The sequence below is a fragment of the Athene cunicularia genome (genome assembly GCF_003259725.1).
Source record: "Athene cunicularia isolate RWA chromosome 4 unlocalized genomic scaffold, athCun1 chr4_part2, whole genome shotgun sequence".
Taxonomy (NCBI): domain Eukaryota; kingdom Metazoa; phylum Chordata; class Aves; order Strigiformes; family Strigidae; genus Athene; species Athene cunicularia.
Window position 1 is genome coordinate 6,469,731 of NW_020799099.1, and position 13,005 is coordinate 6,482,735.

The 13,005-nt window shown below is 40.3% G+C and overlaps 1 protein-coding gene across 2 annotated transcripts in view; it reads left to right on the plus strand.

The window, feature by feature from the left end:
* The window catches only part of NDST4 (N-deacetylase and N-sulfotransferase 4), a 105,871-nt gene that overhangs the window by 12,380 nt on the left and 80,486 nt on the right, over positions 1-13,005 (plus strand). For both annotated transcript variants that reach the window (XM_026848151.1, XM_026848149.1), the window contains one exon: positions 5,029-6,272. In XM_026848151.1, the coding sequence (XP_026703952.1) occupies positions 5,292-6,272 (981 nt within the window). In that variant the 5' untranslated portion in view covers positions 5,029-5,291. The remainder of the gene's footprint in view (positions 1-5,028; positions 6,273-13,005) is intronic.

Here is a 13,005-nt window from a genome sequence, read left to right on the forward strand (position 1 = left end):
GCAAGGCAAGGCAAGGAGCAGAGCTTAAAGCAGACCTGTGTGGGAGGGTTCACCAGGCCCTTGGGTCAAACACTTGCCACAGGCCTCCTCCAAGGCAGGGACAGACTGCTCACTTACCCTTTATTCCTCCTCATGGATGATGGTCGGCAGCAACTCTCGCTCTTAATGGGGTTTTCTCTATTTACTGAGGCAATAACTTCATTATTTCTGCTATCCCTCATTAGCAATTAACAGCTACCTTTGCAATATGTAACTACCTTCTGCAATGTCTGTATTCCCCCCCCACTGATTAGTTGTGCCTAATTTGTTCAAGATGCTTGTTAAATCACTAAACCCTGTGAGAAGGTCTACATATAGTAACTGGACCATGAGAGAATCAGCTTTAATTCCTGATGCAATGTTAACACATGGTCTTAATAAGAGGCTCTTTCTCTTCAGTATTGTGTTATCGGTTTTGAATTGTTGAGTCGTAATCTCTCAATCAATCATCTTCAAAATCAGTATGCTTTAATCATCAATCAAATGCATTTTTATGGGAAAGCAGGAAGTATTGTTGAGCAAGGAGGCAGCAATTTTTAAAGCTCTGTTTTTCTTTGCCTGCCTGAATTAAAGAAAAATTATAGTTCCTGCAGACAGCTATGGCATCACAACAGAGTTATACTGCAGAGTTCTGCACTTTCTGGGAAAAGGCCTCGTGTCTAGGAAGTCAGCTAAATACACGATTGAAGAGCTACTGAAGAACCAACTTTAGATGAATGTAACCTTGATTCCCTGACCCAATGTACCCAGCTTTGGGCTTTACCCCTGAAGAATCAATGACTGCTGACTAGTGACCATAGGAACACAGGACCTCAAACACCAGTTTCTAAAATGAAACTGCATTAGTAATGCTAATTATGAAGTATGGCCTGTTTTCATGTTTTTCAAATTAATATAGCGGAGAAATACTGCAAAGATGTTTGAATTTCTGAGCGAATATAAAGCTGTTGAACTTTAAGGGGGAAGTTTCAAAGGCACAAATGGCACTTAACTTCCAATTATGCCTTGGAAAATGTCCCACTAATGGCTAATATAGCTGATTTATTTTCATAAACTTTAATTACTTCACACTATTTTTTTTTACTGAACAATATAATCACTTCAATAGAGAACTTCAAACACAATGTGCAAACTAAATAGATCTTCTCCAGTGCCAGGTTACCATATACAAATTTTAATTCCTTATCAGTTCTAATATTTAGACATCTAGACAAGCTTGAATACTTTTACTTGTTATAACATCTGCATACAACAGATGTACTAGTTTACATTAAATCTGATTGCTAATATTTTAGCTGGAAGAGATTTTACCGATGTCATGTGGATCAAATAATTTGGGGTGAAGACAATATTTTTGTTTTGGCTAGTATAAAGTCAGGGGCTTCTCATAATTGTAGTAATACAAGCAATAGTAGCAGCAAAGATCTGGCTCATTGCAATACCAGTACTTGGGAGATCCGGCAGGACAGACAGTGAGGAAAAAAATGTGTAATTTTAGGTCTCCTTGCATGCTATTCCCTTGTGCTCTAGGTGTAGGCTGAGACATTTGATAAGTATTCAGTGTGATTTAGTGGCAGATTTTTTAGAGCAGAAGTCGTGTTTTATTTTTATTTTTGAACAGAAGAGTCTTAATTAAGGTCTTTTACCTGCCCTGAGGATTTCCAAGACCCTTCTGGAAAGAGCCTGCCTGCAGGCAGGGTTGTCTGCTCTGAGTCGAGGTGAGAGCAGGTACTGTCTGCTAAAAAGAAAGAAGATATTGCCCTCTAGTGCTGAAAGCAAGCAGAGAATGCAGAGTCCAAGAGGGGTCTTAAATTATTGTTTTCAAGGTACCTGTCTGTCTCATGCTAACAAAACTAAGGCTTGTTGCAGTTAGCTGTTTTGTGGGCAGACTATGCACCCAGCGAGACTGCTGTTCCCACAGAGAGCAATTCTCCTCATCCGATCAACCCTCAGAGTCAGGCTGAGCAACTCATCAACGTCACCAAAACTGGAACACAGCCTCCCAGAGGATGCTTCACTTGATCTAGTTTTATCTTTTGATAAAATCTTAATTGGAGGTGTAATAAGAAGCGAGATCCTGGCAAGCAAACAGAACTGCAGAACAAGGGAAGCACCAAAAGGGGGGTAAATACACTTACAATTATCAGCATTATTTTAATTTCCAAGTGATAGCTGTGATTTCTTTTGTATTTCTTCTCTCATATGTAAGCTATTGCTAAATACAAAGCCTTCGTCTCATTTCTCTTCATTTCTGTCCATGGATAAACTACCCACCTTGCTCCCCTTTTGGCCAATTGCTGCGTGACATGCAGCAGGGTCACTGATGGAGCAGCCCACAATACAGGGGTAGGAATCTCCCAGCAAGCTTCCAACTGAGAAGGGTAAAGCAGATGAAAAACTGAACCTGACAAAGTCACAAACGGTCTCAGCAACAACTCCCTCTCTCTAAACTGTGAGAGCAGCAACAAGCCTCTCATGAGCAAGTAAAATATTAATTCACCATTACTTCAACATTCTCTTCATTTCTTGGTAAGCTCCCAAAAGCAGTCAAGTACTCTAATATTAGGAGTGGTATATGAACCATTTAAAGCAAAATTAAAACTTCTAACTTTCATTTTAAAATTCCTGAATGAGACAATCAAGAGGTTCCTTAGAACTTCATACCACAGTTATAAAATATACTGCTAGACAAATTTCTTCAGTACTTTTCTTACAAGCATTTTCCAGTTTTAGTTGTAAAGCTTAAGATGAAGAAATAGTTTTTGGAATGAAACTGAAAAGTTAATCTGAGTTAATAGAGGAGGACACATCAACTGACAAGTATCTGCCTGAAATGAGTGTTTCTTCCTTGCACCTCAAAAATTATCCATTAAGACTCACATTATTCCAATAGGTAAACCATATAAATAATTCAGAAATATGTTAATTTTAATTTAAATCCATAGAGCAGCATGGGGTATTTATTTAGTTTTAATTGTCTCTGAGTTACATGGTTTATTACCAATGGTAATTTTTCATTAATTTAGGTAGAATGACCGGGAATTGCACAAGTGCTTCAGAGCTGGCCTGGCAGTCAGGTTTAAGGACCTCGTACTTCAGCCATACAGCACAGCAGGGACAGACCGAAGGCTCAGTCCTTTAGCTGGAGGTGTCATGGCCCAGGGCACACACCCAGCACTCACAGAACAAATCCCTTATGGTACTTTGCATGTTACATACCACCTCCCTTTCACAGAATCACAGAACTGTCTAAGTTGGAAAAGACCTTGAAGATCACCCAGTCCAACCATTAACCTAACACTGACAGTTCCCAACTACACCAGATCCCTCAGGGTTATGCTGACCCGACTCTTAAACACCTCCAGGGATGGGGACTCCACCACCTCCCTGGGCAGCCCAGTCCAACGCCCAACAACCCCTTCTGTAAAGAAATGCTTCCTGACACCTAGTCTAAACCTTCCCTGGTGCAACTTGAGGCCATTCCCTCTTGTCCTATCACTTGTTACTTGGTTAAAGAGACTCATCCCCAGCTCTCTGCACCCTCCTCTCAAGTAGCTGTAGAGGGCGATGAGGTCTCCCCTCAGCCTCCTCTTCTCCAGACTAAACCCCCCCAGTTCCCTCAGCCGCTCCCCGTACGACCTGTGCTCCAGACCGTGCACCAGCTCTGTTGCCCTTCTCTGGACACGCTCGAGTCATTCAATGTCCTTTTTGTAGTGAGGGGCCCAAAACTGAACACAGGAATCGAGGTGCGGCCTCACCAGTGCTGAGTACAGGGCTCAGATCCCTTCCCTGTCCCTGCTGGCCACGCTATTGCTGACACAAGCCAGGATGCCATTGGCCTTCTTGGCCCCCTGGGCACACTGCTGGCTCCTGTTCACTGGGCTGTCAATCAACCCCCCCAGGTCCCTCTCTGACTGGCAGCTCTCCAGCCACTCCTCCCCAAGCCTGTAGCGCTGCTGGGGGTTGTTGTGGCCCCAGGGCAGCCCCCGGCATTTGGCCTGATTGAAACTCCTCCAGTTGGGCTCAGTCCATGGCTCCAGCCTGTCCAGGTCTCTCTGCAGAGCCTCCCTACCCTCGAGCAGATCAACACTCCCACCCAACTGGGTGTCATCTGCAAACTGACTGAGGGTGCACTTGATCCCCTCGTCCAGATCATCAGTAAAGATGTTTAACAGGAATGGCCCCAACACCGAGCCCTGGGGGACACCACTCATGACCGGCTGCCAACTGGATTTAACCCCATTCACCACAACTCTTTGGGCCCGGCCATCCAGACATTTTTTTACCCAGCAAAGCGTGTGCCCATCCAAGCCGTGAGCAACCAGTTTCACCAGGAGAACGCTGTGGGAAATGGTGTCAAAGAAACATCCCCAAGGGTGGTAGATGTATGCATATCTGTACCCTACATTTTTTGTAGCCTACTCATTCACCTGGAAAATCCATGCACAATCTTCGTCATTCCAGATGGTCCTTAAACAGACTGTAAAGTACTGATCACTTTAGGTACAGAATGGAAACTGGAAAGAAAAGTCTTTCCTAAAAGTTCTCATGTTTTTCTCTTTGGTTCCCTTAGTTTCCCAGTCTAACACAGAGTTTATCAACCTCAAGCTACGTAAGTATTTTGAAAGGGATAACATGGACCATGGCTGAATAATAAACATTTTCTTTGTCCTAATTTTGTCCTACACTCTTCAGTCATTCTCATCTGTAATAGCAGTGAACCACTTTAGATAATAAATGTCCATAAGGGATACACGTCCTCAAAAATTAATGTTTAGATTTTTATACTCTTAAGAATATGGGAGAGCTTTTTAATGCACCTTATCTTAATACATCAAGAAAGCAAGTGACACTGAGTGCTCCTCGAACTGTTCATAAACTTCCCTCTTAACTCAGATTACCAGTATCAATCACCATCTTTATTAACATGTGTTTTTAATTGCTTTATGGATTTTAGTTTATTTACTCTTCTTTTACTTCTTGTTGCAGATAATGTTAAGAGTCCTCTTCATTGATTATTGGCAGCTGCTGCATTCTGAGAAAACCTCTTTCAATTTAGCTTTCCAGATACTTTGACTTCCCATTCCAACAGCTTTATAACTTCCCCAACAGCTTCATAAATGCACTGCAATGGTCACATGAACATCTTGGGAGGGGAATCAGCACCTCTGCATCTCCTCATTCCCATGGCACTTTAGGAAGAGAGAACTAAAAACCAGCAAGTCCAACAGAATTTGGAAGTCCTGCGAAAGATGAATCTAATCGTGAAGCTCCGCAGAAGTTTCAGAACACTGGTCATTCTCCTGGCAACCTTCTGCTTGGCGAGTATTGTCATTTCTGCCTATTACCTCTACACTGGCTACAAGCAGGAAATGGCCCTTGTGGAAAACACTGGAGAAGTGGAGTGTGAAGATCTCAAGATTCTACCATACAGGTCTGTGGAGCTGAAAACAGCTAAGCCAATTGATCCATCTAAAACTGATCCCACCGTCCTCCTGTTTGTGGAAAGCCAGTACTCCCAGCTGGGACAAGACATCATAGCTATCCTTGAGTCCAGCAGATTTCAGTACCACATGGTCATCGCGCCAGCTAAGGGGGATATTCCCCCTCTCACAGACAATGGAAGAGGAAAATACATGGTTGTTATATATGAGAATATTTTAAAGTATGTATCCATGGACTCATGGAATAGAGAGCTTCTGGAAAAATACTGTGTGGAATACAGTGTTAGCATAATTGGTTTTCATAAAGCCAACGAGAACAGCTCCCCAAGTATAAAACTGAAAGGTTTACCATTACATCTTTACAATAATGTAGCCCTCAAAGACTGTGTAGTAAACCCTCAGTCTCCCCTGCTGCGCATTACAAAAGCACCAAGGGTTGAGAAAGGTCCACTGCCTGGCGAAGACTGGTCAGTTTTCCAGTTTAACCATTCCACGTATCAACCTGTGCTTTTAACTGAACTGCAGACTTCCAGACCGCCCCCCGTGGCATTGCCAAAGGCTGCTCTGTATGCAACTGTCATCCAAGACTTAGGGCTTCATGATGGGATTCAAAGAGTCCTTTTTGGAAACAACCTGACCTTCTGGTTGCACAAACTGATCTTTATTGATGCTATCTCTTTCCTGTCGGGGAAAAAGCTCACCCTGTCTTTGGATAGATACATTCTGGTTGACATAGATGACATCTTTGTTGGGAAGGAAGGAACAAGGATGAACATCAAAGATGTGAAGGTAAGGCAAGAATTGGGGGATACCATCCCAGACCCATATATGTGAAAATGGGTATTTAAAAAGAGACAAAGCTTGTAAAAGCTGGCAAGCTCCATTTCCTAGTAAAGGCTGAAAGTACACAAGTGTAGCTAGCAGATACAGAAGCTGTATCCTGAAATTACTTTAAAAGTCTGTATACCCACATACATACACAGAGGTGCATTTGTGTATGTTGATACATATAGATGGCTTCATACAGTAATGCATATAGTGAATGGACTGGCTACCTCTTGCTTATATACGTTCTGCTCAAGGGCTTCACCCAGAGCACCTGGGGAACAAAGGAGACTTTTATACCTCACATTACAGAGATCTTTCTTTAGATAAAAGGATCTCTGTTTCTGGAGCAAGTTCGCTGCTAAAATACCTAAATTTTTGATAAAAACACATGTTACGAACAAATGTTTTGATAACAAGTTTTTTTATCCCTATGGGCTTACAGACATACACATGTATATATGTATGTCATATATTTATAAGACAATTTATAGGAATTTTCTGTAGCCTTCTTTCACTATTTCTGAAAATTAGAACAACAGAAGATGGTTACCTTTTTAAATCTCATATACCTATCACTATATTTAAAAAGTCTCATTTTGACTTACAAGACTTAGCAGGGTAGTTTTCATCCACAGGCAGGCATTTAAAGTTACCAGTGACAGGATGGAAGCATAGCCTACACTTCAGCAAATGAATAACCATCTCATATGGTGAAAAGCCACAGACTATTATTTGGGGTCTCTTTTATTTTTGTAGTCTGTAGTATCCAGGGACACCATTAGATTCGTTCAGAGTAATTTTCAAATATGCATGCAACTTGGAAAAATACACAGAACTCAAGAGCATGACAGTTATTTCCTTGCAATTTTCCACATGTGGGAATCATCATATTCAGAGATTAACTGAAGTTATTAAGCATGCAACATCACATGCTCAAGCCTTTATTCTGGAGCTTTTTTTCCTGTAAATATCCCAATGCTTTAATGACAAATAAGCAATCCTTTTGTTTTTAAACATGAATTTCTATTTTGTTTCTTAATCCTTATTTCCATTTTTACAACTTCTATATTCATCTGCCTCCTCATCCAGATCATTAGGAGAGGTATTGAAATACCCAGCAAAAGCAGTAGTCTCGTATACAATTAAAACAATTTTGCACATCAGAACAGTTTGGGTAATTCTATTAGCCAAACCAGGCGTATAAATGCTCATCAGGGCTGATTTCTAGCATCAGGCACTCTAAGTGCCTGGTGTCTTGAGATCTGAGCATTGTGCACAAGCTCAGTGATCAAGTGCTCTCTCTCCGGAAATATATGGTAAAATGCTCTGAGAAGGGGTTTGTATACAAGAGGAAATTAACTGAAAAGGCAATTGTGGAACAAGTTTTTCAGCAATAGCTTACTGCCTGCACATTTCTGAGTGTATCTTTTTCTGATGAGGTTGGCTCCACTAAGGAAGTCTATTATTCTACATTGGTTGAAGAGCCTCTATTACTATAAGAAGGGTGTCCAGAATCACTTGGAAATTCAAATCATAAATAATCTCACTAGACAGAAAAAAACCCAAGTCACCTCCGTTTTATCCAGCAATCAACATTACTAGGCAAACCTTTACACCTGGGTTTGGCAGAGCAGCCATGCTTCATAGCTCATTATAGGAGACACAGCAGAAAACTCTAGATCCAGGGGCTTGAGTAGCAGCTGGATGGCAGAACTGTAGCTGTTAAAAGCATTCAGCATCACTTTTATATGCTGTGCACATTTATGCGTCTGAAAACCAGGTAGTCCACACTGCTGAATATCTTGAAAATAACAAGAGAAAGTATCTTCTAGGAATTCAGACTTTTTTTTTTTTTAATTATTTTTTTTAAAGGAATGTGTGGTTAGTCTTCTTTTTATGGATTATGTTTGAGTCAAGGTATGACAGGAAGCTTTCGTTCTTCCCACATTTCTCCAGTGCTAATTTAACAGCCCACTTCCTTCACAAAACCACCAATAGTGCCGCTCATGGGATAAATCCTCTCTTCACCTCAAACAAGAAATCATGCAACAAACACCAACCATGGAGAGAAATCTTTTGCAGGCACATGCTCAGAACCAACATTCCCATCAAGCACTCTTCTGGGGACAATAAAAATTTTATCTCCCTTTTAGACATTTTCACATAAAACCATGCTGCAACTTGACCATCCATTGATATTCTGTCCTTAACATCATGGGTTTCATTTCAAATCAGATGCCCAATACAGATTTGTTCCTCAGGGTATTTCACAAACACTTGCTACACAGATCAGTCCATTCTTACAGACTGGATATTCCCAGAATACATTAACATTCAAAACTGGCTGCTTGCTAATGAACATAACACCCAAATCAGAGTGTACTTTGGTTAGTTTACAGTAAAGGATAATTACAGTCAGTTAGAGAACAATCTCCCAAGTCACTTGGGGATGGAGGCAATTAAGAATAAGCGGTCCTGCCTTTACCCCTTAAGGCAGAGCAAATTCTTTGCTTGAAAAGCAAAAGTATCAAGGGGAGGCAATATTTAAGAGGCTGATATTTAAGTGATGTCAAAATATTGCCATGCATTTTGAAGCAACGGCTGTAGCCAGCTACTCAGTGAGGGTTGTGCTTTCATGGCCAAGGAGAGGCTGTTTCTGACATACAGAAGAACCATGAGATTTAGGGGCAGGTGGTGCTTGTCCTCTAAATGGCCCTGATAGCTATAGGGATTAGCACAGGCTCTGTATGTTGTTTAAGAATGTGGCATAATTGGGATCATCTCCTTTCTTCCCTGAACTGCATATTACAGGTATATTTAGCACCAAAACCCCCACAAAACATCCCAACAACAAAAAACCCACAGTCCACATCTATAATGTCATGCACCTCAAAATTCATTTCATCCTGTCCCCTCAATACAAGTTTAAAACGAAAATATTTGTTATTTATACAGTGTTTTCAAAAACAAGAGAACCATATATATAAAGCAGTGTTTGTAATGAAACAATTTCTCAACACAGGACAACCACCACTGCATTATACCACATCATTATTTCTCCAGTTCCTTCAGTTCTTAGCATTTGTTACTGCAAACAGCGTAGGTTCACTTCTCAGAGTTACACAGACTTTCTGTTAGGCTCTCCTAAAGGGGCCATGCACAACCATGTGCCTTGGGAATGCTTTCATACACAGCAGATTCCCAGGTGCGTGCAAGAAACTGCAAATGAACAATTACACACTTCCTAAACTGTCCAGAAAATACAACTAAATAACATTACTCTGTTCAACCTCTTAGGTGTTTCCTTCTGGTGACCAAACATACAATAACTGCCAACTCAAAGGACATTCAACTAGAAATAAATCTTCTGATTACAGTATTTTTATGTAACAATAAAGAGACAATTAATACTGTTCCTGTGTAATTACTTCCTGCAACTCAAATGTTTTTATCCCCTTACAAAGCTATTTCTCAATTAGGTGCTTCAAGAATATATATAGTTTTATAAAGGGTGGCATCAGCTAGAGAAACAGAGATTAAAGAACAGAGTTATTATGGGCTCTGTTTACCACAAAAGATGTCCTGGTCCTTTGTATTACAGAAGTTTTGCAAGGTCATATCTGGCTAAGTAATTAAACAGGAACTCAGCAGAGCCACAGAGAGCTATTTTCCCAAGCTTTGCAGAGATCTATCTTGAGCCTAGCAAGCCTCCGCAAATGAATTTCTCCCTTTCCCTCCTGCCAATGTATTATCTCACTACTTGATTTTAGAAAACAAAAAAGACTGAAGAATTCATCAGTTAATTTGCAGATTTATTGGATTTGTGTACTTGCAAATTATATTGGTTCCCAGCCACACAAATCCAGGATCACCAGCATCAGTGGTTTAGCAAAACAAACCTAGAAATGGCTGGTTATGATCTGTCTGGGATTGCCATACAGAAAGAATATAGAAATTTTATCTTTAAAGTTTCCTTTTAACTGAACACAAACAGAGCTGCATTACCCAAACAGGTAGTAAGAATTTACTAAAGTCTTGTTGTTGTTGTTGTTGTAGTTGCTACAGTATGTGCTAGTACAACATTTACTCAGTCAGGAAGAGCTCAGTGCAGCAACCAGGGCTTTTTCAACACCTTTCACAAAAACACTTGTTATTGTTAACTCGAAAAACCCTGCAAGATGACAATACATGCTAAAGCTCTTATTGTTTAATAAATAAATAAATAAAACATAACAGAAAGCATTAGCCTACCACTTTCCACTCTCCTCCTGGCTCTAAGGCTTGCACTGTAGCACAGCTTCCCTTCTATAGTCTTATTCCAGGTGGACTCTCTCAGGAGCCACCTGCTTCCCTCTCTTCACCCACTCTCTCATCTAGAGCCAATAATCAAATAGAAATTGCTCATCCCAGCATCATCATATCACAAAGCCCCTTTCTCTAAAAGCTACCCTTCCCTTTTCTGCATTCATTGCTGCCATAAGGGCAGGAGTATGTTTGTGCTTTCTGAGGTACTATAAATTGATTTAGCAATGCTTGGGAATGTTCTTTGTGTTGCTGTCGCCTGCAGTCCCTGCTTCTCCTTGCAGCACCAAATAACCCATCTGCATTCTCCCCCCTTCTTCCACTCTAAGCTTCAGTCCACTTACTTCAGTGGAAATAAGAATTACATTAGTCTCTGACACCTCGTCACTTCCACAAGTCTGCACTTTGTGTTTGACCTTCACCATCATTAAAATGCCGTGAACACTTAAAGGCTGTGATTTCTTGCTCATTTTAGTATTTTAAAGACAATAATTTATGTTGGACTTGCATCTTTTCTGATAATTTCAAATTAAAGGGTACTGGCTCAGCAGGAGTCTGAATACAATAACTGAATCTCTCCAGTATATGCTTTTTCTGATCTTTCTGCAAGGACAATTGCTTTCAGGTGGGATAATGAGAAATGTCTGGGCTACATCACCAGGCATGGCAGAATGATAGTCAGCACAAAGCTGCAGGTGGGCATGGGGTGGGTAATGCTCTCTGAGCTGTTGTGTGCAAATACTTCTCCCTGTCTATGCAAAGTCTAAAGAAGGTATTTAATAAACTCTTGTAGACCAATGCTCATTCCTAATTCAGTTCTGTTGGGATACTTTGCCTCTCATGCTCTTTGGAGTTGGTGGCACAGACCCAACCCAGGCATGTGGATGAGGAAGCTCTATTTAACAACAGACAAGAAAGTATTTCTGCATCCCTTTGGAGTTTTTTCTGCATCCCTCAGGTTTCTGAAGACTTTCTCTGGATGCTCTACTCTCTTGTACCCATCCTACACTTGCACCCAACTGTGGAAAAGTTACAGTAGCCCAGTATCTCAATCTGTATCCAGTTACTTCCAAATGCATCCAGTATCAATACCCCAAATCCCCAGTGCTTGAGCAAAAATTGAAACTTCTGGTGCTATAATTAGGCACTAGAAACAAATATTTTTTATTGTGCATTCATCTGTGGCTTCTTCCTTCATCAGAAGCTGCAAACAGTATTTGCTTCCTTGGTGATAATGTGAGATACAATAGTCATCCCTATAGCCTTTTTATAATAATAAAATACTGCCAGTAATCACAACAATGCACAATACAGAGAGAAACTAAAACCAGAAGATGTATGAACATAGTAAGCTAGAGGAGACAGGCAAGCATTAGTCATTATAGACTGTGATGCCCTTATGTCGCCTTTTAAAACACTTAAGAGTGGCAGTGAAGAACGCAATGAAGTGAAATTCTGGAGTTCCCTCTTTTCAATGGTCTTAAAGACTTTAAAAATGGATTTGAAAAGCAGCTGAGAAGGCATTATAAGAAAAATTTAATAATCAGACAATCTTTTTAAAAATGGGAGTGTCTACTCCATTCTGCTTCAGCAGAGATGACAGTTTGTTCAATATTTTCCTTGTTCAGGTCTCTTGAATCACCCAATTCTTTCTGCAATAATTTGAGTGTTGAATACAGCACAAGTGCCTTGTAAAGATACATCACACAAAAAGTTTCATACTTTTGTTTCAATAAAGCCTGTTCTTTCATTCAGAATTTCAGTACCGATGTGGTTAAAACCCCACAATTCCTCTGCAATCAGCAAAACATTTATTTTTCTTCTTGGCAGCCTGGCAGATTGACTGTCTATCTGAGTACCCTGCCTGAATTATAATAGACTTGGGGTTCTCTCATCTGCCAGATTTCTCACGGAAGATATGGTAGGTCTTGACAGTGTTTTATACACTCTTGCCACAAAACAGATTTTGGTGGCTCTAATTTTCTAACTCTTTCATTTCATTACTTTAAACTATTATGTTCCTTCCATGTGCCCCATACATTATAAGGGTGCCTTTATCACATGGTCTAAGCAAGATTTTCCCAAATGTCTGAAAACTCACTCAGTGTTCTCCTGTCTCAAAGGGCATACTGGTTTTATGTCTGCAGGGTTACAAGGCTCCAAGCAGTGCAATGTGATACTGTTTGTACAAGCACCCTGTAATTATCACAAATCTGATTCTTAATCTGCCACAAAGCAAGAAAATGAATTTTAAAAAAATAGAAAAATCATCCTTCATTCTTCCAGCTTTCTAACTAGCTTTAAGTACTCAATAGAACTTAGTTTTTAAAAAGAACAGCTATTCTGAAATTTTAAAAAACATCACAATACCTTTTAAAATATAAAAAAAAAG